Source organism: Scyliorhinus torazame, chromosome 5 (genome assembly GCF_047496885.1).
Source record: "Scyliorhinus torazame isolate Kashiwa2021f chromosome 5, sScyTor2.1, whole genome shotgun sequence".
Lineage (NCBI taxonomy): Eukaryota > Metazoa > Chordata > Chondrichthyes > Carcharhiniformes > Scyliorhinidae > Scyliorhinus > Scyliorhinus torazame.
The window spans coordinates 91,086,869-91,114,238 of record NC_092711.1 but is presented as its reverse complement, the minus strand read 5'-3'; the positions used below and the strand labels follow the sequence as shown (position 1 = coordinate 91,114,238).

The 27,370-nt window shown below is 48.6% G+C and overlaps 1 protein-coding gene and 1 pseudogene across 20 annotated transcripts in view; both read left to right on the top strand.

Annotated features, from left to right (window-relative positions):
• The first annotated feature begins 238 nt into the window (after window positions 1–238).
• Window positions 239–5,039, top strand: LOC140421498 (uncharacterized; annotated as a pseudogene).
• A 12,755-nt stretch (window positions 5,040–17,794) lies between these two features.
• The window catches only part of LOC140421473 (uncharacterized), a 78,435-nt gene continuing 68,859 nt past the window's right edge, over window positions 17,795–27,370 (top strand). For 3 of the 20 annotated variants that reach the window (XM_072506196.1, XM_072506195.1, XM_072506197.1), the window contains exons 1-3: window positions 17,795–18,025; window positions 18,180–18,237; window positions 18,599–18,656. In XM_072506196.1, the coding sequence (XP_072362297.1) occupies window positions 17,990–18,025; window positions 18,180–18,237; window positions 18,599–18,656 (152 nt within the window). In that variant the 5' untranslated portion in view covers window positions 17,795–17,989. The other 17 variants (XM_072506190.1, XM_072506192.1, XR_011946806.1 and 14 more) reach the window with 16 other exon arrangements.

The window sequence follows — 27,370 nt, the reverse complement described above, 5'->3', positions numbered from 1 at the left end:
ATTCGCCCAGCCTCCTCCACACTGAGCAGCCAAGGATTAGGAGCCTGGGGCTGAAGTGTAACCAAAGTTGAGGAGCAGCCCCTTCAGGAAACTATACAAAGGCTGCAACCTCTCACACTGAATATGTACAATAGTCCCTCCTCTGAACTGCAGTTGGGGATGAGTGAAGTTGTTTAACTTGTTGCCTCTGAGTACCCTTCGGGCACTAGGACCTGACCGGGTACACACTACGAAGCCACGCCAATTACGGACGTCACCGCATCCACGCATGCGCACCGCTCCATTTCAATCAAGACGGCGGCCGTTAAGGGACTGATATCGGGAAAAAGATCCAAAGCTGCAAACGCAGGACCTACAGGTACGTATTCCTGCTTTGGGGCCTTCACGCAGTGTTTAGAAACCTTCCCCATCCAGAGCCGGCTCCATCGTTTCCTCCGGATTTCCACATCTTTACCACTTGCCCATGAAACAAAGAAGCATCTCTTTCCAAGCGCCATCACACATTGCGCATGCTCCAACTACTCACAGGCATTGCGCCTGCGCATTGCTGTCCTGTGGTGTTGATGAGGGAAATTCACCACCGCGGGGAATGCTGGGTAATCAACGCGCCATTTGCTTGGCGCCATGTTTGGGGGCGACCAGGCTAGCTGGGCGGGCTAGCTCATGGAAGCGAAGTGGGAGGCGAGCAGGTTTTCATAGATAGAATTTACAGTGCAGAAGGAGGCCATTCAGCCTATCGAGTCTGCACCGGCTCTTGGAAAGAGCACCCTACACAAGGTCAACACCTCCACCCTATCCCCATAACCCAGTAACCCAACCCAACACTAAGGGCAATTTTGGACACTATGGGCAATTTATCATAGCCAATCCACCTAACCTGCACATCTTTGGACTGTGGGAGGAAACCGGAGCACCCGGAGGAAACCCACGCACACACAGGGAGGATGGTGCAGACTCCGCACAGACAGTGACCCAAGCCGGAATCGAACCTGGGACCCTGGTGCTGTGAAGCAATTGTGCTAACCACCATGCTACCGTGCTGCCCTTAGGTGACTAGTTTGATTTTTTTTTGGGTGTACGGGTGAACTGTTCTGCTGACCCCCCCCTCCCCCCCATCAGCAGAACTGGTCCACCACCAACAATCCCAACCCCCCCTATATGAAACTAGTCACCTGCTCGCCTCCCAGGCGCTTCCGTGAGCTAGCTAGGGATTGGTGCTTGAGCTAGGGATTGGTGCTTGGACCAGGGAGCAGGAGCGGTCATCCTGGACCAGGGAGCGGGAGCGGTCATCCTGGACCAGGGAGCATGAGCGGTCATCCTGGACCAGGGAGCTGGAACGGTCAGCCTGGACCAGGGAGCAGGAGCGATCATCCTGGACCAGGGAGCAGGAGTGGTCATCTTGGACCAGTGAGCTGGAGCGGTCATCCTGGACCAGGGAGCAGGAGCGGTCATCCTGGACCAGAGAGCAGGAGCGGTCATCCTGGACCAGGGAGCAGGAGCGGTCATCCTGGACCAGGAAGCAGGAGCGGTCATCCTGGACCAGGGAGCAGGAGCGGTCATCCTGGACCAGGGAGCAGGAGCGGTCATCCTGGACCAGGGAGCAGGAGCGGTCATCCTGGACCAGGGAGCAGGAGCGGTCATCCTGGACCAGGGAGCAGGAGCGGTCATCCTGGACCAGGGAGCAGGAGCGGTCATCCTGGACCAGGGAGCAGGAGCGGTCATCCTGGACCAGGGAGCAGGTGTGGTCATCCTGGACCAGGGAGCAGGAGCGGTCATCCTGGACCAGGGAGCTGGAGCGGTCATCCTGGACCTGGGAGCTGGAGTGGTCATCCTGGACCCGGGAGCGGTCATCCTGGACCCAGGAGCAGGAGCGGTCATCCTGGACCAGGGAGCAGGAGCGGTCATCCTGGACCAGGGAGCAGGAGCGGTCATCCTGGACCAGGGAGCAGGAGCGGTCATCCTGGACCAGGGAGCAGGAGCGGTCATCCTGGACCAGGGAGCAGGAGCGGTCATCCTGGACCAGGGAGCAGGAGCGGTCATCCTGGACCAGGGAGCAGGAGCGGTCATCCTGGACCAGGGAACAGGAGCGGTCATCCTGGACCAGGGAGCAGGAGCGGTCATCCTGGACCAGGGAGCAGGCAGAGAGAATACTGTGGATTTCTATTCTGGACTGTAAAGGGGAAATAAATAGTACATGTTAAGGTTATGATATGATTTAAGAATGAGGTTTCAGTCTGAGTAAAACAACAGAAAAGGTGATACAGATTGTTACTAAAATTCTAATTGACCTTTGTAAAACTTAAAGCACAAGTCAGCAGAATTTGCAGCTGTGTTCTCGCAAGGACAGCGAGCTTCAATAACAAGGAACAGTAGGTAACGGCTGTCTCAGTAACATGGAGGGACAGTGGACAATAACAAGATAAGAGGTGCCTGCAAGGGTAGGTGAGAGCGTGTTTATATGTAATACCAGATCAAAACTTTAAACAATGACTGTGCATGTGTTAAAAAAAATTATAACTATTTGCCACATTGTGTAAACAAATGGTTTAGTTCAGCGAGAATGCTTGTTGAGCTATCTCTCCCTGCATATGCCTGAATAAATGACCATAAATCTGCTCTGGTACTCCTGTGAATCATTTATTCATAGAAGTTAACGGTGACAGATTGAGACGCGATAACAACTGACAAGTGATGGTTTCTGTAAATTTACAGAATACTGGAAGTGGATGATTGACAGACAGGAAACTCAAACCAAACATCAGATCGCGATCTGACAGAGCCACTCGATTCATCAGGACCTGAATTTCAGCAGCATCTGGGTGTGGAAGGTAAAAGGTTTGTCTGCTGTGTCTGTGAGGAAAGATTTCAGGTCTCAGTGTGACTGGAAAAGCCCCGAGATTCACAAACCCTGGTTAGACCAAACCTGGAGAACGGTGTTCAGTTCTGGGCAAAAGTCCTGAGGAAGGATAGAATGGCCTCGGAGGGAGCTTAGCACAGAGTTACCGAGGGATATCTGAATGCCCAGAGTTAAATTACAAGGTGCAATTATAGGAATCCATAGTCTTCGTAGGTTTCCTCCGGGTGCTCCGGTTACCTCCCACAAAAATGTGCAGGTTAGGTGGATTGGCTGTGCTGAATTGTCCCTTTGTGTACAAAAGGCTAGGTAGGGTTATGGGGATAAGGTGGAGGAGTGGGCCTCAGTAGGGTGTTCTTTCAGAGGGTTGGTACAGACTCGAAGGACCAAATGGGCTCTTTCTGCACTGTAGGGATTCTAGGATTTCTTGGAGAGCCACAAAGTCATAATGGTACAGAGGATGGCATTCCACCCATTGAGTCCGTGCCAGCTCTATACAGCAATCCAGTGAGTCCCATTCCCCTGCTCTAGCCCGTGTCCTCACAGGTTTATTTCCCTCCAGTGTCTCTTCAATTCCCTTCAAAATTATTCAGCGTGTCTATTTCCTCCCCTTCATGGGCAGCAGGTTTTGGGTCATTATCACTCACTGTGTAAAAATATTCTCCCTCACATCCCCCTCTACCTCTTATCCAAAAATGTAAATCTCTGTCCCAGATTTTTTTGTCTACCTTATCCAAACCCGTCAGAATCTTGAGAACCTGAATCAAGTCTCCCCCCAGCTTCTTTTGCTCAAACTATTCTGGTAAATCTCCTCGGCAACTTCTCAAGAATCTTCACATCCTTCCTAAAGTCTGGTGACCAGATATGTACACAATACTCAAGATGTGACCTAACCAGAGCATAACTTCCCAGTTTTTCTATCAGTATTCCTGCTTATGAAGCTCAACACCCCATTTGCTTTGCTAACTACCCTCTCAATATATCTTGCTGATATACAAAATCCTCGTCCTTCGTCTCCCACCTCTATCTCTCGCCTCCCATAGAGGCCAGAGTCCTGTGTAGGGCCAGACCAGGTGGCAGGTTCCCTTCCCGAAGGACATTAGTGAACCAGTTGAGTTTTCACAATAACCAGTAACTTTCATGATCACTTCTTCCTAGTCCCGGCCCCACAAAGTACCAGATGCATTCAGCTCCATTTTACAACCTGTCCTGTTTTAAATTAATTTCACAGGGTTTCGAAGGGAAGACATCACCGTCAAAAACCTCTCACCAAACATCACATCAGGATCTCACGGACACGCCCAATTTATTGTAACCCGAATATCATTGGATTTTGAACATGGAAGAGAAAAGCACCGTTCACAATAAGGACAAACCGTACACGTGTTATGTGTGTGGACGAGGATTCTGGCAATCATCTGGCCAGTCAAGGCACAAGTGTAGTCACACTGGGGAGAAACGGTGGAAATGTGGGGACTGTGGGAAAGGATTCATTTCCCCATCTCTGCTGGAAATTCATCGACGCAGCCACAGTGGGGAGAGACCATTCACCTGCTGTGTGTGTGGGAAGGGATTCAGTCATTCATCCAACCTCCTGAAGCACCAACGAATTCACTCCGAGGCGAGGCCGTTCACCTGCTCCGAGTGTGGGAAGGGATTCACTCAGTCATCCGACCTGCTGACGCACTAGCGAATTCACTCGGGAGAGAGACCATTCACCTGCTTGGAGTGTGGGAAAAGATTCATTATTTCAGCCCACCTGATCACTCACCAGCGGGTTCACACGGACGAGAGACCTTTTAAATGTCCAGACTGTGGGAAGTGCTTCAAAGGTTCTTGGGAACTGATGTCGCATCAACGTGTCCACTTTGATGAGAAACCGTTCAGATGCTCTGACTGTGGGACTGGGTTCAAACGGTCATCTCAACTCACTGTACACCAGCGAATTCACACCGGGGAGAGGCCATTCACCTGCTCAGACTGTGGGAAGGGATTGACTATCTCATCCAACCTGCTGCATCACCAGCGAGTTCACAAGTAACTACAATGATTAGTTTTTGCTGTTAATCACATTCAGGACTGAACCATGTTCATCGGGACGCTTCTGCTGATGTTATTAGATTCCAGCCCACTAACAGGGGGTCATATTCTGGCTAAAAGTCGAATAAATCAGTTTTGTGTAAAACACAGTGTTGAAACTTTTTAATATCTCTAATACAAATTAGTTGCTTTTGAAGTTCTCTCCCCCTCCCCTGTCTCCTCCATCCTCATCTCCAACAAGTGTGAGGAGCTCATGGAGCTTCTAATCACTGATATTGAGACAATCTGATCAGCTGCCTCTGCTGCTTTCATCCCTTTCACTAGCCCACCAGACCAAACTGTCTCTAAATGTCATCCTTTCCAGAGCCCTGAACCCACATCTTTCTCTAGTTTCGCTCCCATCTCCCCTCATGCCCTCTCAGAGCTCATCTGGTCCATGAGACCCAGCTCCTGCTTCATCGACCCTATTCTCACAAAACTTATCACCCAACTTCCCCATGTTCACTCACATTGTCATGTCTCTCTCTCTCTGGTACTGTCCCTCTGTCCTTCAAACCTGCCATCATCACCTGTTCCTCGAAACCCTCACCTTCCTTACAAACTACTGCCCCATCTCCAGCCTCCCTTTTCTCCCAAACTCCTCGAACATGTTGTCACCTCCCAAAACCCTGTGCATCTTTCTGGAACTCCATGTTTGAGCCCCTCCAATCAGGTTTCTGCTCTGTCATAGGACTGGGACAGTTCTTATCAAAGTTACAAATGACATCCTCTGTGACAAAGATAAACCTCCCCTCTGTCCTCAGCCTGTCTGCAGCCTTTGACAAGGTCGACCACACCATTCTGCTCCGTCACCTCTCCACTGTCACCCAGCTGGGTGGGGCTGCTCTCTCCTGGTTCCATTCTTCTCCATCAGAGTCAGAGAATCACTTGTAATGTCTTCCCTTCCCACTCGCACAGTTACCTCTGGTGTTCCCAAAGGATCCAGACTTGTGTCCTCTTATTTCTCATCCACATGTTCCCCACAATAACACCATCTGAACACAGTGTCAGTTGTCACATTTACACTGACCGCTCCCAGCTCCACCTCACCACCACCTCTCTCCACTTTTGCCTTTGTGAAATTCTCAGCCTGTTTGTCTGATATCCAGTGGTGGATGTGCAGACATTTCCTTCAATTAAATCTTGAGAAAACCAAAGTCATTGTTTTCATTCCCGAGCTAACAACTCCATTCCTCTCCCAGGTAACGTCTGACACTAAACCAGACCTGTTTGCACACCTGATGTCATAAATCATTCTGAAAGATCTTGTCAAGATTGTTACTTTGAATTTTCTGTCTGCAAATCCTCTCCCTCTAACTCCCAGTAAAAGGAGTTTAGAGGTTTTTGGTGTAAATGCAGGATAGAAATTCAGGACCATTCTAGTTTCTATGGTGCATTCTCCCAAATCTATGAATCTCAGTCCCACACACTCCTCTCCCTCTCTGCTCATTGTTCTAGATTCAGTCTCCAGTCTCCTTCTGATTCTTTTCCCCTCTCCAGATTGTCTCTCCTCATGTCCTTAAACTGGTGACTCAGGCTGTGAATCAATCCCACTCCTTCACTCTCATTCCAACAAATACTGCAGCTATCATCTTTAACAACTTTATTAGTAATTTCCAATATTGGGAAAGAATCACCTTTTCCCAATTATGGAGAACAGAAATCCAGTGGGCAGCTCAGAACTTCCTCTTCCCCAGGACTGTTTTAACAAGCTGTGTGTATCTAAGTTACATTTATACAGACTCACTCACTCAGCGATCAGATCTCACTGAACTATGACACAAACTGTGTGTATCTGAGTTACATTTATACAAACTCACTCACTCAGTGATCATATCTCACTGAACTATGACACAAGCTGTGTGTATCTGAGTTACATTTATACAGACTCACTCACTCAGTAAGTGATCAGATCTCACTGAGCTACAACAGCTCTATTTATAATGAGTTTTTAACATAATAAAATGTCTCAAGCAGTTTCACAAGATCATGAGAACACATTGGGGTCGATGACCAAAGTCTTGGTCAAAGAGTTTGGTTATAAGGAGGGTTTTAAAGGTGGAAAATGAAGTGGAAAAGTAGAGGGGTTTACGGACGAAATTCCAGAGATTAGGGTCCAGGCAGCTAACGGCCATCAATTGGAATGTGATTAAAATCAGGGATGAAGGACATCCGGGAATGGCGCTCCATGTACGTGGGCCCCATAGCCCAGGCTCAAGGCCCAAATCTGAACTTTGGGACAGAGTTTGACCATCCCTGGTCTCAGGGAAAAACAATTCTCCGAAAAACATCTTGTAAGATCTTGGTTTATTTCTAACATAAAAAGTTCGGACCAGTTGAGTCCTCCTGTGCGCTCAATGGGGATTGACTTTAACAGATTTAAAATCCTCTGGATCTCTGCGTTACAACAAGAATATGTTTCAGTCGAGATTCAAATATATAAATATTGAAAAACTGAACAAAAATGGGGAAAGACAGCAGCTCAATCATCTCAAAGTGAGAAATGAATGGTCTCTGTTTCAGGTGGGACTCCTTCAGAATGAACACTTCCCACCAGCAGCACCAACCCCCCTCCCCCTCCCTGTTCACCCACTCATCCTCCCATTGCACATCCACCCAATGGCCCCCAGCCTGGATTCACATTCAGCATTAACTCAGTGAGAGGCTGAGCTGGCCCCGGGATGTAAGAACGGACAAGAGCTGGAAATGGTTCCAGTCAATACAGTTTGTGCATCATTATTAAATAAAGAAACTTCATATCTTGTCAAATCCCCATTTCAGACACTTGGTGAATTACAATTTGGAGCCCAGACCCTTCCTGTTGCTTCTACTTGGTGGATCCTGTGTGGTTTCAGCAGAGGTAGAGACAGGCTGCTCACATCCCTGCTCTCACTACCCAGAGGCTTGTGGTTTCCACCCTCTGGGTTTCAGAGCCCCTGAGGGTCCTGGGACAGACTGACCCATCTGATCCTGTACCGGGCAGATTCAGCTGGAGACAGGGCGGCGCGTTGGATACTGCCTGTGGGTTTGGGGGGAACGGGTCCAAGGTGGGAGCTCTTTGAGTGGAGTTCCCAGATCCATGTCTCCTTCCTCCACCATCGCTCTCCTGGACCAGCGTCACATCATTCCTCCCACTCTGCTGCTGACCAGCTTGGGGGAGATCAGTGACGTGTTGACAGTATCTGTCATCCTGTTCAAGGCAGCAGACATCTCCTGCATGGCCGTGGTCATGACCTACACTGACCCATTTCAGAGCCGTGCTTGAAGCTCCATGGAGGCAGCCACTCTCTCCATGACACAGTCTCTGGAACCTCCTCTAGCCCTACAACTGTCCAAGCTCCCTCACTCGTCCAATTAGGGGAGAAGGTGGCATCGTGGTAATGTCACTGGATTAGTGATCCAGAGGCCCAGGCTAATGCTCTGGAGACACGGATTCAAATCCCAAATCCAATGAACAAACCTGGAATTCTAAAGTTAGTCTCAGCGGCTGTGACAACTATCATCGATTGTTGGGAAAACCCATCTGGTTCACGAATGTCCTTTAGGGAGGGAAATCTGCCGCCTTACCTGGTCTGGCCTACATGTGACTCCAGACCCACAGCAATGTGGTTAACTCTAGTGCTGAGTTGGCCACTCAGTTGATGGGCAATTAGGGATGGGTAACAAATCCCGGCCTTTCCAGTGACGTCCACATCCCATAAAACAATCACAAAAAAAACCTCACCCCCTTCAGCTCCTTGACTTGCTTCACTCCACCATTGGCAGAGGCACCTTCACCTACCGAGGTCCTAAGGGCTGGAAGCCCCTCACTAAACCTGTCTCCTTACCTTTTCCACCCAGCTTCTGACCCTCTGTGAAGGGTCTCCGACATTTTAACCTGTTGATGGGTTAATGCCAGTTGTTGTTGTCACTGCCTCACATTGGAAAACTCAGGAATGTCACAAAAACACTCGGAAACTTCAGACCGAAGATTCTCAGCTGGAAACTTCACCTTCAGTCAGAAACAGATCACAGCTTTGCATCATCTCTGATTGGACAGCACATTTTGTACAAAAAATCACCATCTAATAATGTTTATAAAATGTCAGAAATTCATTGACTGTGAATAGAATGAGCTCTCTCTGGCTCTCAGTAACAAAGCTTCCACAGCAGCTTGCTGGGTGACACACACAGCACAGGCCTGTTCTCTCTTTTTTTTTTAAATAATATTTTATTGAAAATTTTTGGTCAACCAACACAGTACATTGTGCATCCTTTACACAACATTGTAACAATACAGATAATAATGACCTTTTTTAAATTTAAACAAAAACAACAAATAAATAAATATTAAATAACAAAAAATAAAAACTAGCCCTAATTGGCAACTGCCTTGTCTCAGGCCACCCCCCCCCCCCCATCCCCCCCATCCCTCCCCCCCCCCCCCCCCCCCCAAGTCCTGGGCCGCTGCTGCTGCCTTCTTTGTTCTCCCCTATCTATCTTTCCGCAAGATATTCGACGAACGGTTGCCACCGCCTAGTAAACCCTTGAGCCGACCCCCTTAGGACGAACTTAATTTGCTCTAACTTTATGAACCCCGCCATATCATTTATCCAGGTCTCCACCCCCGGGGGCTTGGCTTCTTTCCACATTAGCAATATTCTGCGCCGGGCTACTAGGGACGCAAAGGCCAAAACATCGGCCTCTTTCGCCTCCTGCACTCCCGGCTCTTGTGCAACCCCAAATATAGCCAACCCCCAGCTTGGTTCGACCCGGACTCCTACTATTTTCGAAAGCACCTTTGTCACCCCCATCCAAAACCCCTGTAGTGCCGGGCATGACCAAAACATATGGGTATGATTCGCTGGGCTTCTCGAGCACCTCGCACACCTATCCTCCACCCCAAAAAATTTACTGAGCCGTGTTCCAGTCATATGTGCCCTGTGTAATACCTTAAACTGAATCAGGCTTAGCCTGGCGCACGAGGACGACGAGTTTACCCTGTTTAGGGCATCTGCCCACATCCCCTCCTCAATCTCCTCCCCTAGCTCTTCTTCCCATTTCGCTTTTAGTTCGTCCATCATAGTCTCCCCTTCGTCTCTCATTTCCCTATATATATCCGACACCTTACCGTCCCCCACCCATTTCTTTGAGATGACTCTGTCCTGCACCTCTTGTGTCGGGAGCTGCGGGAATTCCCTCACCTGCTGCCTCGCAAAAGCCCTCAATTGCATGTACCTGAATGCATTCCCTTGGGCAACCCATATTTCTCGGTCAGCGCTCCCAGACTCGCAAACTTCCCATCCACAAATAGATCTTTCAATTGCGTTATACCTGCTCTTTGCCACATTCCATATCCCCCATCCATTCCCCCCGGGGCAAACCTATGGTTGTTTCTTATCGGGGACCCCCCCCAGTGCTCCGGTCTTTCCCCTATGTCGTCTCCACTGTCCCCAAATCTTCAGTGTAGCTACCACCACCGGACTCGTGGTATAGTTCCTTGGTGAGAACGGCAATGGGGCTGTCACCATAGCCTGCAGGCTGGTCCCCCTACAGGACGCCCTCTCTAATCTCTTCCACGCCGCTCCTTCCTCCTCTCCCATCCACTTACTCACCATTGAAATATTAGCGGCCCAATAATACTCACTTAGGCTCGGTAGTGCAGCCCCCCCTATCCCTACTACGCTGTAAGAATCCCTTCCTCACTCTCGGAGTCTTCCCGGCCCAAACAAAACCCATGATACTCTTTTCTATCCTTTTGAAAAAAGCCTTCGTGATCACCACCGGGAGACACTGAAACACAAAAAGGAATCTCGGGAGGACCACCATCTTAACTGCCTGCACCCTCCCTGCCATTGACAATGCTACCATATCCCATCTCTTGAAATCTTCCTCCATCTGTTCCACCAACCGCGTCAAATTTAGCCTGTGCAATGTGCCCCAATTTTTAGCTATCTGGATCCCCAGGTAACGAAAGTCTCTTGTTACCTTCCTCAACGGTAGGTCTTCTATTTCTCTACTCTGCTCCCCTGGATGCACCACAAACAGCTCACTCTTTCCCATGTTCAATTTATACCCTGAAAAATCCCCAAACTCCCCAAGTATCCGCATTATTTCTGGCATCCCCTCCGCTGGATCCGCCACATATAGTAGCAGATCATCCGCATATAAAGATACCCGGTGTTCTTCTCCTCCCCTAAGTATTCCCCTCCATCCCTTGGAACCTCTCAGCGCTATCGCCAGGGGCTCAGTCGCCAGTGCAAACAGTAATGGGGACAGAGGACATCCTTGCCTTGTCCCTCTATGGAGCCGAAAATATGCCGATCCCCATCCATTCGTGACCACACTCGCCACTGGGGCCCTATACAACAGCTGCACCCATCTAACATACCCATCTCCGAACCCAAATCTCCTCAACACCTCCCACAGATAATCCCACTCCACTCTATCAAATGCTTTCTCAGCATCCATCGCCACTACTATCTCCGTTTCACCCTCTGGTGGGGCCATCATCATTACCCCTAACAACCTCCGTATGTTCGTGTTCAGCTGTCTCCCCTTCACAAACCCAGTTTGGTCCTCATGAACCACCCCCGGGACACATTCCTCTATTCTCATTGCCATTACCTTGGCCAAGACCTTGGCATCTACATTGAGGAGGGAGATTGGTCTGTAGGACCCGCATTGTAGCGGATCCTTTTCCTTCTTTAAAAGAAGCGATATCGTTGCTTCTGACATAGTCGGGGGCAGTTGTCCCCTTTCCTTTGCCTCGTTGAAGGTCCTCGTCAGTAGCGGGGCGAGCAAGTCCAAATATTTTCTGTAGAATTCAACTGGGAATCCGTCCGGTCCCGGGGCCTTTCCCGTCTGCATGTTCCTAATTCCTTTCACCACTTCTTCTACCGTGATCTGTGCTCCCAGTCCCATCCTTTCCTGCTCTTCCACCTTGGGAATTTCCAGCCGATCCAAAAACTCCATCATTCTCTCCCTCCCATCCGGGGGTTGAGCTTCATACAATTTTTTATAAAATGTCTTAAACACTTCATTCACTCTCTCCGCTCCCCGCTCCGTCTCTCCATCTTCGTCTCTCACCCCCCCTATTTCCCTCGCTGCTCCCCTTTTCCTCAATTGGTGTGCCAGCAATCTGCTCGCCTTCTCTCCATATTCATACTGTACACCCTGCGCCTTCCTCCATTGTGCCTCTGCAGTGCCTGTGGTCAGCAAGTCAAATTCCACATGCAGCCTTTGCCTTTCCCTATACAGTCCCTCCTCCGGTGCTTCCGCATACTGTCTGTCCACCCTCAAAAGTTCTTGCAACAACCGCTCCCGTTCCTTACTCTCCTGCTTCCCTTTATGTGTCCTTATTGATATCAGCTCCCCCCTAACCACCGCCTTCAACGCCTCCCAGACCACTCCCACCTGAACCTCCCCATTGTCATTGAGTTCCAAGTACTTTTCAATGCATCCCCTCACCCTTAAGCACACCCCCTCATCCGCCATTAGTCCCATATCCATTCTCCAGGGTGGACGCCCTCTTGTTTCCTCCCCTATCTCCAAGTCTACCCAGTGTGGGGCATGATCCGAAATGGCTATAGCCGTATATTCCGTTCCCCTCACCCTCGGGATCAATGCCCCACCCAACACAAAAAAGTCTATGCGTGAATAGACTTTATGGACAGAGGAGAAAAACGAGAACTCCTTACTCCTAGGTCTACTGAATCTCCACGGGTCCACCCCTCCCATCTGCTCCATAAAATCCGTAAGCACCTTGGCTGCTGCCGGCCTCCTACCAGTCCTGGACTTCGACCTATCCAGCCTTGGTTCCAACACCGTGTTAAAGTCTCCCCCCATTATCAGCTTTCCGGTCTCTAGGTCTGGGATGCGTCCTAGCATTCGCCTCATAAAATTGGCATCGTCCCAATTCGGGGCATACACGTTTACCAACACCACCATCTCTCCCTGTAATTTGCCACTCACCATCACGTATCTGCCCCCGTTATCCGCCACTATAGTCTTTGCCTCGAACATTACCCGCTTCCCCACTAATATAGCCACCCCCCTGTTTTTCGCATCCAGCCCCGAATGGAACACCTGCCCTACCCATCCTTTGCGCAACCTAACCTGATCTATCAGTTTCAGGTGCGTTTCCTGTAACATGACCACATCTGCTTTAAGTTTCTTAAGGTGTGCGAATACTCGTGCCCTCTTTATCGGCCCGTTAAGCCCCCTCACGTTCCACGTGATCAGCCGAGTTGGGGGGCTTCCCACACCCCCCCCCTTGCCGGTTAGCCATCATCTTTTTCCAGCTTCTCGCCCAGTTCCCACGCGGCTGTATTTCTCCCAGACGGTGCCCCCCCGCCCATCCTTTCCCGCACCCACTCCCCCCTTTCCCCAGCAGCAGCAACCCAGTAATTCCCCCCTCCCCCCCCCCCCCCGCTAGACCCCCCGCTAGCGTAATTACTCCCCCCATGTTGCTCCCAGAAGTCAGCAAACTCTGGCTGACCTCGGCTTCCCCCCGTGATCACGGCTCGCCCCGTGCGGCACCCCCTCCTTCCTGCTTCTCTATTCCCGCCATAATTATCATAGCGCCTCTCCCTCGGCCCCGCCTCCCATGGCCAACGCCCCATCTCCTCTCCCTCCCCACCTCCCCCCATCACCACCTGTGGGAGAAAGAAAAGTTACCATACCGCAGGATTAATCATACAATCCCTCTTCGCCCCCCCCCCACTCGTCCCACCACTTTGTCCAAACGTTCATTTTCGTAGTCCAATCATTCCAATTTTTCTTCTACAATAAAAGTCCACGCTTCATCCGCCGTCTCAAAGTAGTGGTGCCTCCCTTGATATGTGACCCACAGTCTTGCCGGTTGCAGCATTCCAAACTTTATCTTTTTTTGTGAAGTACCGCTTTGGCCCGATTAAAGCTCGCCCTCCTTCTCGCCACCTCCGCACTCCAATCTTGATAGACGCGGATCACCGCGTTCTCCCATTTACTACACCGAGTTTTCTTCGCCCATCTAAGGACCATTTCTCTATCCTTAAAACGGAGAAATCTCACCACTATGGCTCTGGGAGCTTCTCCTGCTCTCGGTCCTCGCACCATAACTCGGTATGCTCCCTCCACCTCCAACGGACCCGTCGGGGCCTCCACTCCCATTAACGAGTGCAGCATCGTGCTCACATATGCCCCGACGTCCGCCCCCTCCACACCTTCAGGAAGGCCAAGAATCCTCAAGTTGTTCCTCCTTGCGTTATTTTCCAGTGCCTCCAACCTCTCCACAGATCGTTTCTGGTGCGCCTCCTGTATCTCCGACTTCACCACCAGGCCCTGTATGTCGTTTTCATTCTCTGCTGCTTTCGCCTTCACGACCCGAAGCTCCTGCTCCTGGGTCTTTTGTTCCTCTTTCAGCCCTTCAATCGCCTGTAATATCGGGGCCAACAACTCTTTCTTCATTTCCTTTTTTATCTCCTCCACGCAGCGTTTCAAAAACTCTTGTTGTTCAGGGCCCCATATGAAACTGCCACCTTCCAACGCCATCTTGGTTTCTGCTTGCCTTCTTTGCCGTTGTTCCAAAGGATCCGCTGCAATCCGGCCACTTTCCTCTCCTTTTTCCATCCGTGTCCAGGGGGAACACCCTTCTGGTTTACCACACGGTGTTTTCAGCCGTTAAAATTGCCGTTGGGGCTCCTATCAAGAGCCCAAAAGTCCGTTTCACAGGGAGCTGCCGAAACGTGCGACTCAGCTGGTCATCGCCGCACCCGGAAGTCGCCAGGCCTGTTCTCTCTGTCACAAACCCTGGAACCAGATTTCTAAACTGGAGAAGGTTGGATCTGACGACCCAAATATAAACCAACTGTCTGAGTAAAGGTTAAAACGGTTCGACAGGAAAATCACTTTGGACAGGAAAGATTTTCAAAGTGATCGGTGCTGGATTCAGACTAACACCAAACACACTGACTGGATCCAGAGGAAGGAGAACACAAGAGACTCCAGCCCCGGAGATCAGCTTCATCTGTCCCAGTGTCTGATCCGGGATCAGTAAACCATTCCGAGGAGACTGTCACCTCCAGCCCCGGAGATCAGCTCCATCTGTCCGAGTGTCTGATCCGGGATCAGTCAACCATTCCGAGGAGGCTGTCACCTCTGCCTGGAGATCAGCTCCATCTGTCCCAGTGTCTGATCCGGGATCAGTAAACCATTCCGAGGAGACCGACACCTCCAGCCCCGGAGATCAGCTCCATCTGTCCGAGTGTCTGATCCGGGATCAGTAAACTATTCCGAGGAGACTGTCACCTCCAGCCCCAGAGATCGGCTCCATCTGTCCGAGTGTCTGATCCTGGATCAGTAAACCATTCCGAGGAGACTGTCACCTTCAGCTCCATCTGTCCGAGTGTCTGATCCGGGATCAGTAAACCATTCCGAGGAGACTGTCACCTCCGCCCCGCAGATCGGCTTTACCTGTCCGAGTGTCTGATCCGGGATCAGTAAACAATTCCAAGGAGACTGTCACCTCCAGCCACAGAGATAAGCTCCATCTGTCCGAGTGTCTGATCCGGGATCAGTAAACAATTCCGAGGAGACTGTCACCTCCAGCCCCGGAGATCAGCTTCATCTGTCCGAGTGTCTGATCCGGGATCAGTAAACAATTCCGAGGAGACTGTCACCTCCAGCCACAGAGATAAGCTCCATCTGTCCGAGTGTCTGATCCGGGACCAGTAAACCATTCCGAGGAGACTGTCACCTCCAGCCCCGGAGATCAGCATCTCCCTGATCCGGGACCAGTAAACCATTCTCACATGTTGTGGGTCGCATGTATTTCCTGCCGATTTAGCTGGTGTACCAAATCTAAACTGTCGCTTTTTCATAAATTGCTTTAAAATTACCAATGACTTGGATCCCCTTTTTGGGTAATCTCTTGACTCCTGGACTAAAGTCTTGCAGTTTCCAGCATTCATCACGACAGTAAATGAAAATCACTTATTGTCACAAATAGGCTTCAATGAAGTTACTGTGAAAAGCCCCGAGTCGCCATATTCTGGCGCCTCTTCGGGGAGGCTGGTACGGGAATTAATCTTGTTGACTCTAAACACAGTTGTAAAGGAGCCTTCTGTCTGTATCTCGGAGCTCTGAACCATGGAAGAGAGTGACTGGGGCATGTTTCTGACACACCTCAGGGATAACCCATACATTCAGTCCTGGATCTGATTGACAGCAGCAAAAACAGCAGAATCCAATTCCTGGAGAGACTCATGAAGTCGCTGGTGTTTCAGCATAAGTTGTAAGTCAGTGAATCCATTCCCGCACTCGGGGCAGGTGAACGATTTCTCTCCAGCGTGAACTCGCTGGTGAATCATCAGCTCATTGCTGCTTCTAAAGCTCTGCTCACAGGCAAAACATTTAAAAGCTTTTATATCAGAGTGAATTTGTTGGTGTTTCAGCAGGTTGGATGACTGAGTGAATCCCTTCCCACACACAAAGCAGGTGAACGGTCTCTCCCCAGTGTGAATTCTCTGATGTACAGTAAGTTCAGATGATCGCCTGAAGCCAGTCCCGCAGTGAGAGCAACTGAATGGTCTCTCGTCAGTGTGAACACGTTGATGACAGGTCACTTCCCCGGACGTTTTAAAGCACTTCCCACAGTCTGGACATTTAAAAGGTCTTTTATCAGTGTGAACTCGCTGGTGTTTCTGCAAGTTAGATGTAGCAGTGAATCCCTTTCCACACAAGGAGCAGGTGAATGGCTTCTCCTCACTGTGAATGTGTTGGGTGTCTCAAGAGATACTTTTTGCTTTTAAATTTCTTCTCACAGTCAGAACATTTGAAAGGTGTCTAATCGTGTGAACATACTGGTGTGTCAGCAGGCTGGATGACTGAGTGGATCCCTTCCCACAGGTGGAGCAGGTGAATGGCCTCTCCCCAGTGTGACTGCGTCGGTGCATTTCCAGTTCAGAAGGGTAGCTGAATCCCTTCCAACAGTCCCCACATTTCCACGGTTTCTCAAAAGTGCCGGTGTCCTTGTGTCTCTCCAGGTTGAATGACAAATTGAACTCTCATCCAGACACACAACACGTGTATGTTTCTCCCCACTGTGAATGATGTGATGTTTTTTCTGCCTATGTAATTGGTTAAAGCTCTTCCCACATCAGTTCACTGGAACACTCAATGTCTGTGTGGGTCTTGGTGCTTTTTCAGTCACACTGATGATTGAAATCTTTTCTCACAAACTGAACAGACAAACATTACTCCTTCCACATTCAAAGACTGGGATATTCAGGTTCTAAAGAATTGAGTGACTGTCAGATCTTGATGTTTGGTTGAGTTTTCTGTCAGCCAATCATCCGCTTCGAATATCCTGTAAAAGGAGTTTACAAAAGCCATCACTGTCAGTCCAGATAGAAATTCTGAACAGACAATTCTCGTTTCTCTGGAACATTTGTTCCTCTCTTGTTCCCCCAAAGCTGTAAATCCCTGCCCCACACACTCTCCCTCCTCCCTGGGCTGAAATGCAAACCCATCTCACCATTTATTTCCTGCACTCCCAGTTTTCTCCCTCCCTCTCCTCTGCCTGGGTTCAGTTCTCCAGCTCCTGTCTGCAGACTGACAATAAAATCAATGGGTCTTATTGGGGGTTTGGGGCATCCACTCACCCGCCTGAGTCCAGCTTCATATTCACACTGCGCATGCTCCAGCTCACAATGGCTGGGGAGTGATTGACGGCAGGTCACGACCAATAAGAAGAAGGTAATCCGGGTCTGGATTGATCCTGCAACCAGCCGCCATCTTGGGAAAGGAAGTCGGGTCTTTTGTTCGTGGAGCGGAGCGCCGGGGCGGCCATCTTAGTAAGGGAAGAGGGAGTGGGCGGGGCTTCCTCCCCTGTGACAGGCCCGGGGCAACGAGCGACAACCACCTTCTTGGGAATGGAAGTCGGGTCTTTTGTTCTGGAGCGGAGCGCTTGGGCGGCCATCTTAGTACGGGAAGAAGTTGTGGGCGGGTTTCCGCTCTGGTGACAACACCCGAGTCACCCGGCGGCCGCCGCCATCTTATGGCGGGATTTTCTATCCGGGTCTTTAGTGAAGGACAATGAGCTGGAAAGTGTTGGAAAGTGTTCAGAGGAAGGTCTGAAATCAGATTTACAGCCAGATATCTGTAAGAACCAAAAAGTTCACATTCAGTATGTTTGCCGAATGAAATCACAATGCTGCAAACACTCAGTTCTGAAGAAGAATCAGGTTGCATTGGAAATGTTAACTCTCTTTCTCTCTCTTCACAGAAGCTGCCAAACCTGCTGAGGATTTCCACAACTTCCTGTTTTCACTTCACATTTCCAGGTTCTGCAGAGTTTTACTCAAATTATTATTATGTTTTTGAAATTTTGTTACATAACCTGTTAAGAGTAAAACAATTGTCACCATTTAAATGTCCAAATCAGTGATATTTATTTGTTTAACTGAGACTGGGCTGTTCAGGAGCAATGTCAGAAATCACTTCACAGAAAATATAGTGAAATCTGGAATTCTGTTCAGATTCTGTCAATAGAAACTATAAAAACTGAGATTGATTGAAGTTTGTGAGACAAGAGTATTAATGGTTATAGAATCAAGGGAGATGGATGGATTGAAAAACAGATCAGGCATCTGCAAACTGGAGCTTAATGTCTGAGGTTCAACTGATTCTGGTTTTGTTTTGAAGGTGGTGTCGGTTTCCTGTCCTGTCGATTATCTCCACACCCGTGGGTAATTTGCTGGAGGTGAGATGATCTTTATTTGTGTCACAAGTAGGCTTACATCAACACTGCAGTGATTAACTATGATTAACACAAACTGATTTGACTTGATTTTTATTCAGAATTTAATTTCTTATAACTGGGTTGGAGTTTATACAGAATAATAATAAATGTCTTTCTTATTGTCACAAGTAGGCTTATATTAACACTGCAATGAAGTGCTGTGAAAATCCCCTTGTCCAACACTCTGAAGCCTGTTCGGGTAAATTGAGGGAAAATACAGAATGTCCAGTTCAACTTACAATTCACCTCCCATCTTTCAGGACTTGTGGGAGACCCACGCAGACACGGGGAGAACTTGCAGACTCCGCACAGTGACCCAAGTGGGAATCGAACCCAGGTCCCTGGTGCTGTGAAGCAACAGTGCTAACAACTGTGCTACCGTGAAGGGGAAGAGGGTTGGTGCAGTGACACAGCCTTGTCTGATCCAAGTCTTCACTGAAATACAGTACGAAGTCTTACAACACCAGGTTAAAGTCCAACAGGTTTGTTTCGATGTCACTAGCTTTCGGAGCGCTGCTCCTTCCTCAGGTGAATCACCTTCACCTGAGGAAGGAGCAGCGCTCCGAAAGCTAGTGACATCGAACCAAACCTGTTGGACTTTAACCTGGTGTTGTAAGACTTCGTACTGTGCTCACCCCAGTCCAACGCCGGCATCTCCACATCTTCACTGAAATAGTGTCTGGAGTGTTTCCATTGATGAGGATCATGGCTTGTGTGTCATTATTGTGCAGGCGGAGGATGGTGGCCAATTTCTGAGGACAGTCAAATTTGAAGAACATACTGAATAAAACATCACTTTGACGGTATAAAGCGTTTTTGTGAGGTCAGAAAAGACCAAGAACTGCGATTGATGCTGTTCCTTGTATTTTCCTTGGGTTTGTCAAGTAGTGTAGATCATGTCTTTGGTGCCTCATGAAGGGAGAAAACCTAACTGTGACTCTGGAAGGAGCTCGTTGGCCACGAAGAGGGGATCATTGAGGAGGATCCTGGCAATGATCTTCTGTGTGGCAGACAGCAGGGAGTCGCCTGTGCAGTTACCACAATCAGACTTGGCTCTCTTGAATATAGTCACAGTGACTCGGAGATCCCCGGGCATGCATCCATCTCCCCAGGTGAGGAATATGAGATTGTGTCGCTGTGCCAGGAGTGTAACCCCGCCATGCTTCAGAATTTCAGCAGCGATTCATTCTGCTCCAGAGGCCGTGTTGTTTTTCAGCTGTTGAATGGCTTTTTCACTCTGCTCCCGATTGGGGTCCAACATGGACTGAGCCGGACAGGATACTGGGGAATAGATTTAAGGACGTTAAAGCCAAAGACAGAGTCTCGGTCGAGGGAATCTTCAGAATGTTCCCTCCAGTGAGCACTGACTGACACTCTGTCCTTGATGAGTTCCCCTCCACACTTTGCTCTCAGTGGGGTGGGCCATTGACTGCTTAGATCATCAATTGTATTGGCAGCCCTGGTGAAATTGTGCATGCCATTGCTTTCCATGAGCTGTTGGCTATCCCTCACTCTTTCTACCTTCTAAAGGCTTCATAAACTTGGAAAACCTAGAGCAGGCACCTAAAAGGCACTGGAGCAGTACTTCCAGCAGTGCCTTCACAAGATGCTCCAAATCCAGGGGCAAGGAGGGCGGTCCCACAGAGGAGATGGAAAGAGAAAACTGGGAGTGGAGGAAAGAAAGTCGGGGGCAGAGGTGAGTGTAGTGGCCATCACTAAGGAGAAGGTGCTGGGGAAGCTGAAAGGTCTGAAGATGGATAAATCACCCAGACCGGATGGACTACACCCCAGGGTACCGAAGGAGATAACTGCGGAGGTTGTGGGGCCATTGGTGGTGATCCTTCAGGGATCACGAGTCAAGGGGCTCCCGGGGGATAGGGAAGTGACTAATGTAACACCCCAGTTTAAGAAAGAAAGAAGGTAGAATATGGGAAATTATAGGCAGGTTACTCTGACTTTGGTTGTTGATAAGATTTTAGAGGCCATGATTGTGGATGAGATTACGGAGTTCTTGGAAGTGCATGGTAAAATAGGACTGAGTCAACATGGCTTCATCAAGGGGAGGTCATGCCTGACAAATCTGTTAGAATTCTTTGAGGAGGTAAAAAGGAAGTTCGACAAAGGAGAGCCAGTGGATGTGATCCATTTGGGTTTCCAGAAAACCTTTGACAAGGCGCCGTACAACAGGCTGCTAAATAAATATAAGAGCCCATGGCCTTCGGGGCAAGGTACTGGAATGGTTCGAGAATTAGTTGACAGGCAGAAGGCGGAGAGTGGGGATGAAGGGGTCTATTTCAGGATGGCAGCCGGTGACTATTGGGCTTCCACAGGGGTCAGTGTTGGAACCACAGCTATTCAATACATTCTGAATTCTCCCTCTGTGACCTGAACAGGCGCCGGACTGTGGCGACGAGATTTTCACAGTAACTTTATTGCAGTGTTAATGTAAGCCTACTTATCATAGAATTTACAGTGCAGAAGGAGGCCATTCAGCCCATCGAGTCTGCACCGGCTCTTGGAAAGAGCTCCCTACCCAAGCCCACACCTCCACCCTATACCCATAACCCAGTCACCACACCCAACACTAAGGGCAATTTTGGACACTAAGTGCAATTTAGCATGGCCAATCCACCTAACCTGCACATCTTTGGACTGTGGGAGGAAACCGGAGCACCCGGAGGAAACCCACGCACACACGGAGAGAATGTGCAGACTCCGCACGGACAGTGACCCAAGCCGGGAATCGAACCTGGAGCTGTGAATCAATTATGCTAACCACTATGCTACCGTGCTGCCCCGACTTGTGACACTAATAAAGATTATCATTATTATTATTAGCTGGAGTACTGTGTGCAGTTCTGGTTGCCACATTAAAGGAAGGCTGTGATTGCACTGGAGGGGTGAAGAGGCGATTCACCAGGATGTTGCCTGGGATGGAATGTTTCAGTTATGAAGCGAGGTTGGGTAGGCTTGGGTTATTTTCATTGGAGCAGAGAAGACTGAGGGGCGACCTGATCGAGGTGCACAAGATTATGAGGGGCATGGACAGGGTGGGTAGGGAGCAGCTGTTCCCCTCAGTTGAAGGGTCAGTCACAAGGGGACACAAGTTCATGATGAGGGGCAGGGGGTTTAGGGGGGGTTTGAGGAAAAGCGTTTTCACCCAGAGGGTGGTGACAATCTGGAACGCACTGCCTGGGAGGGTGGTAGAAGCAGGTTGCCTCACATCCTTTAAAAAGTACCTGGATGAAGACTGGCACGTCATAACATTCAAGGCTATGGATCAACTGCTGGCAAATGGGGTTAGGTCGGTAGGTCAGGTGTTTTTCGTGTGTCAGTGTTGGATTTGGATTTTGTTTATTGTCATGTGTACCGAGGTACAGTGAAAAGTAGTTTTCTGCGAGCAGCTCAACAGATCATTAAGTACTGTTGGGAATTTGTACTGGATATTGTATGAGCTAGGTATGGAATTCAGAATCATTGGTTTTAGTGAAATGATAAAGCAGATTTAGGTGAGTAGTGAAATGGGTATGTAACCTATGTAACCTAATGTAATTTAGAGTAACCTCGTGTGACCTAACGTAATCAAACATAGAATAGATGACCTAATGTAATCAAGTATAGTTGATATGATCAAAGCAGAAGACCCAGAAAAGTAGTATAGCAGTCACTAATTAACGAAGGCAAACAATAGTCACTTGGGGGAACAATGAATACTGCTCAGTGGCTCACTTTAGTAGTTGACCATAATAAAAAAGAGAGAATAAAGTGAGCAGGTGTTTCCACACATTCGGCCTAAGTCAGCTAAACCACGATTGTTGCACAAGTAGAGAAGTGTAGATAAGGGCAAGAGTTATAACCACCATGGTTTAAGAGACAAAGAGAGGAAAAAGGAAGCGACCAATCTTAAATAAGACAGATAAAAGTCAACTAAAAACAATGGTGGCCAAAGCAAGGTCCGGCTGTAAAGTAAGATAAGAAAGATAAGAATCTTGAGATACGGAGCTGAAATGTACATAAAAAGACTGTAAGCCTGAGGGCTCATCGGATTGTTCCGGACATCCCGATTTTATTCTCTTGTGCTAGGTGAATAAAGTCTACTGCTTGGAAGATTGCTGCTCAGACTCTCTGTTTTAATCGGTGTAAACGAATTGTCGTCCTGGGGAACCACGACAAAATTGGCGCTGCGAGCAGGGTTGGTGAGAGATCGCCCAGAAAAGCATCTGGAAGGAGTGGCGGAGGCGGAGGTCCGACCGGGGCTGGACATCCCAAAGCCGGCATTCTGACAGCAAGGTGAGCAGATTTGTATTGCATGTAAATCCTTGTTGTCGGAAAAGGGATCTCGAGGCCCGGCGCACCCGACTTTCTGCTGGTCCTGGATCTCCCCAACCCAAAAGATATCCTGCATAGGTAAAACTAAATTGTGTAAAATATTTTGAGAGACTGAGTCTGATCTGAAGAGTAGAGCTTTGCATGCAAAAGCGCGCTGAGAATACTGTATTGTCTGTGAATGGGTAAAAAGTGAGACGGGAAAAAGGCCGAACGCTAAAGTAATGCAATTAGGTTAAGTCAAGCGGTTTGGAGCGGGTTTTCAGGTTACGACTTGCCCAGAAGAGAGTAAGTGTGGGAAAATCTGCCAGTCCAAACCTACCCAGGGCCTCGGGTAAGGGACGTCAACCGAGAGGGAGAGAGATCAGTGAGAGATCGCTCTCTGACCTAATACGGTAGTCAAAAGCACAGAAGTGGAATCTAACCCAGAGAAGGGGATTAGCAGCTAGAATAGAGGAAGTAAACGACCAATTTGAACAGACTGATCTGAGGTAGCGGCGTGGAGGACAGAAATAAGAGAGAGAATCGGAACACAGGTAGAGTAATAACTAACAACTTGGAAAGATTACACTGACAAAACCGCCTAGTGGCGAGATTGGTACAACCGGTTGAGAAGAAAAAGTCAGGGGATTAAAAAGGATAATAACAAAAACGGAAGCAACACTGGATTGGAAAAAGATTACACATATAACTAACTTAGAGGAGATAAAGAATGAGTGGCCGTATGTAAACTGGGAAGGAATAGCCGATAGGAATTGGATAGACGAAATAAAATTGGAAACTCTAGAGAAATTAATAAAGGAATCTGACCGATACAGGGTTTCTGTACACATAGACGAGCAAGTGAAAACCTACTACCCTATAGCCCGGGAGAGGAAGATAGTGCCGGGACAGGGGACTACGGGGAAGTGGATATCGGGACCCCGGTTAGAGTTACAGATATTGGCAAGGGAAACCCAAAAGAAAGGTAAACAGGGGACTGAGCACGGAAAAATAATACAGCGAGTAAAATCACTGTGATACCTAACTCTGACAGATTAAGTGATAAAAATTGTGACAGTAGTCCGAAAAGACGAGTAATGGCACACAAAGTTAAAACACCAGTGGAGATATTAGGGGATAAGTTCCCAGCCCTCAGGGGAGATGTAGAACACGTCTCTAAAAAGTGGGCCAAAAGAACAAGTAAGACCAATACACAGTGGCCGGAGGAAGGCACATGGGACATAGAGAGATGTGGGGACCAGAAGGGAATGATAAAGAACTATAAAATTAAGGATAGGTCGAGCAAAAGAAGGGAGAAGCGAGAAAAGGAGTTAGAGATACTAGCACTATTCGAACGAGAGGGGAAAGAGAGAAGAAGGGTATGGAGGGGAGGTAGGATGCAGATGCCAGTGCAACTTCAGGAAAAAGCAGAATTGGAAGACCCAAACGTAGCCCCGCCCCCATACTTAGGGGAACAGAGCTCCACGGGACTGTACCCAGTTATATCAGGCACAATGAATTTTGAGGGAGAATATAACATAGAACAGATGACGAAGGAGGAATGGGCACAAAGGGAGAGAGAAAAGAGACAAGGTATAGAAGAAGCGGCTAGGAAAACAGAAGAGGATTTGGATGGGCTGAGCCAAAGGAGAAAGGAGTTGGAGGAAGAAGTAAATGTGGTCGAACTTTTGAAATGGGCAAAGGAGGTAATGAAAGTGGATAAGGAACGAGAAGGGAAAGGAAAGAATGTTAGAAAAGAATATGAGGGGAGAACAGAAGATGATCCCTCCGAGTGTGGAAGTGAGACATCACAGGGAAAAATAGAAGGAAAGAGAGTCGGAGTGAACAGAGAGGAAAAAGAAAGAGAAAGGAGCATGGAGTAAATATGCTGGGGAGTGCACAACGGGGCAGACAGACGAAGATTGGGGAAAACATGGATGTGGAAGCACCCAGAGAAAAATAGAAGAGAGGGAAAGATGGAAGGAGAGACAGAAGAAAGTAGTGAAGACGAAGGGGGACAATCAGTGTTAGGGGAACAAAGAAAATCAACGCGGAAAAAACACAAACCTGTGAAGTTTCCAGCTGAGGATAGGAGAGAGAAAAGGATGCTCCCGGTGATTCTGAAGGGTGGCAGACTGCAGTATATCCCTTGGTCAGGTCAGGATTTGCCTAGTTTAATTAATGAATTACCCAGTATTTTGGATGGAGCTGGAAGGTGGATTGGACAGTTGGAGGCAGGAATGGTGGGAAAAAGGATGGCATTAGGCGACATCAAAGCTCTCCTGACAAAGGTGCTAGGAATGGACCAAATGGCGGAAGTAATGAGACGTGCTGGCATCCCGACCGCAGCTTATGACCCAGAGGTAGATGGGACACTCATGGACCCGTATCGCCACGACATCTGGCAGGCACTGCGGGATATATACCCCAACCGAATGGATGTAAAAACCCTAAGGGGAGAGCCATTGGGTGAGGAGGAGAATGCAGCTGTATATGTGGAAAAGCAGTTAAAAAGATGGAGAAGGGACACGGAAAGGGACATTCTAATAGACCCGCTGACCAACTCCATGTTCCGGGCTGCAATCCTAGAGGGCTTGCCAGTCTCAGCTAAGACAAGACTGGAGGAAGTAGTGGGCTTGGACTCAAAAAGCTACCGAGAGTTTGTGGATTATGTTGCCCATGCAGTAGAAAGACATCGCAAAGATGAAAAGAATGCAGACAAACAGCTGAAGGAGATACAACGTAAACTCCTTCAGGCACAATTGGAGGAAATCAAAAGCAAGGATAAAATAAAGGCAAAAGAGGATCTCGTACCCAGAAAAATAGCACCGATGATGGTGGAGCAAAAGTCAGAGGAAATACCTGCACCAATAATAGGGGGGAGCGGAGATGGAGGCCGGCCCATCATAACCTATAACATTTCTGCCTTCCCACTGTCCATGAACCCAGAAGCCTATGGCCTAAATTATCAAAACCCATACGCCCTGCAAAGTCAGACTGACTGGAATAGAAATGGGAAAGGACAGGGAGGTGGTAGGCCACCCTATCAGAATCAGAGAGGACAGGGACAGGTTAGTCATCAGACTCCGAGACAGGGACCATTGCCTGGCCCTTCAGGTGTGTGTTGGGGGTGCGGGGAGGCAGGGCACATAAAAAGGAATTGCCCGCGGAATTCCCACAGGCAGGGAGAAAACCAGCAGCAGACAGGCCAGCAACTGATCCAAGTGTCGCCGAACAGCATCCCGATGTTTCAAGGGCCGGTAAACCATCAGAGTTCCCCATAGGGAGGCCCAGAGAACCCCAAAATGGTAGGACAGTACGTACAAATAACAGAAACCGCAGAGCAGGAACCTATAGTTAACGTTAGAGTAGGAGGGATCGAGGTCCCCATGATGATAGACACCGGCGCCACATGTACGTGCATACAAACGAAATATGCGGATCACTTACCATTGTCAAACCAGTTTGTAAAAACTGTGGGGTTCTCGGGGAAAGTAACATTAGCTCGAATGACGACGCCGGTGCCTGTTACCATTGGAAATAAGACTACCCATGTACCTATTTTAGTATGTGATAAAACTCCTTTAAATCTATTGGGAAGGGATGCAATCCTAGGTCTAGGACTGAAATTAGAATGCACTGAACAAGGAATTGATTTGATGGGAATGTATCCACTTGAAATACCAGGAAAAGAAAGGGTTAATGTATATTGGTTGGGAGATATAGAGGAACAAGTTAAAAAACAGATATGGGAAGTTTGGGGAAAACTTATAGACGCCTGGGTTCCACAAGCCAAATGGCCAAGAACAGAATTACACAGTACAATGATATTTGATGAAAAGCAGGAACCTGAGGTACAGGAGAAATGGGAAAGGGAGGCGGGACGAGAACAGGAAATAAAGTCAGGAAGTATTTTAATCGGACTAGAGGGAGCGGCCCTCACAATCGTTAGGAACAAATGGGTTGACAAATGGTTCTCTGTATCTGGAGCGGAGCCACATGTCACATTGAAAGTGAATCCGGGATATAGATCAAAAGACCTAGGACCAATGGTGTTGAGAGCACAAGACTTAGAATTTGTCCAGACAAACAATGTAGATATTTGGACGTCCAGCGATGGACAAATGATGAAAATAATTTTGGATGCTAAGATGCTTGGGAAACCAAAGCAAATAACAATAGGAGTGCAAATTGAGAAACAGGAACTGGAGTGGAGAGAGAGTTTAGAGCAGGATTTGAACTCCCTCCCGCAGGAGTTGTGGTCCAGACAGGACACGGATGTAGGGAGGGTCAAAACCGCTAATCCAGTTGAAGTCAGATTAAAGACAGGACGCCAGGGGCCTTATAGGCCGCAATACCCAATCAAG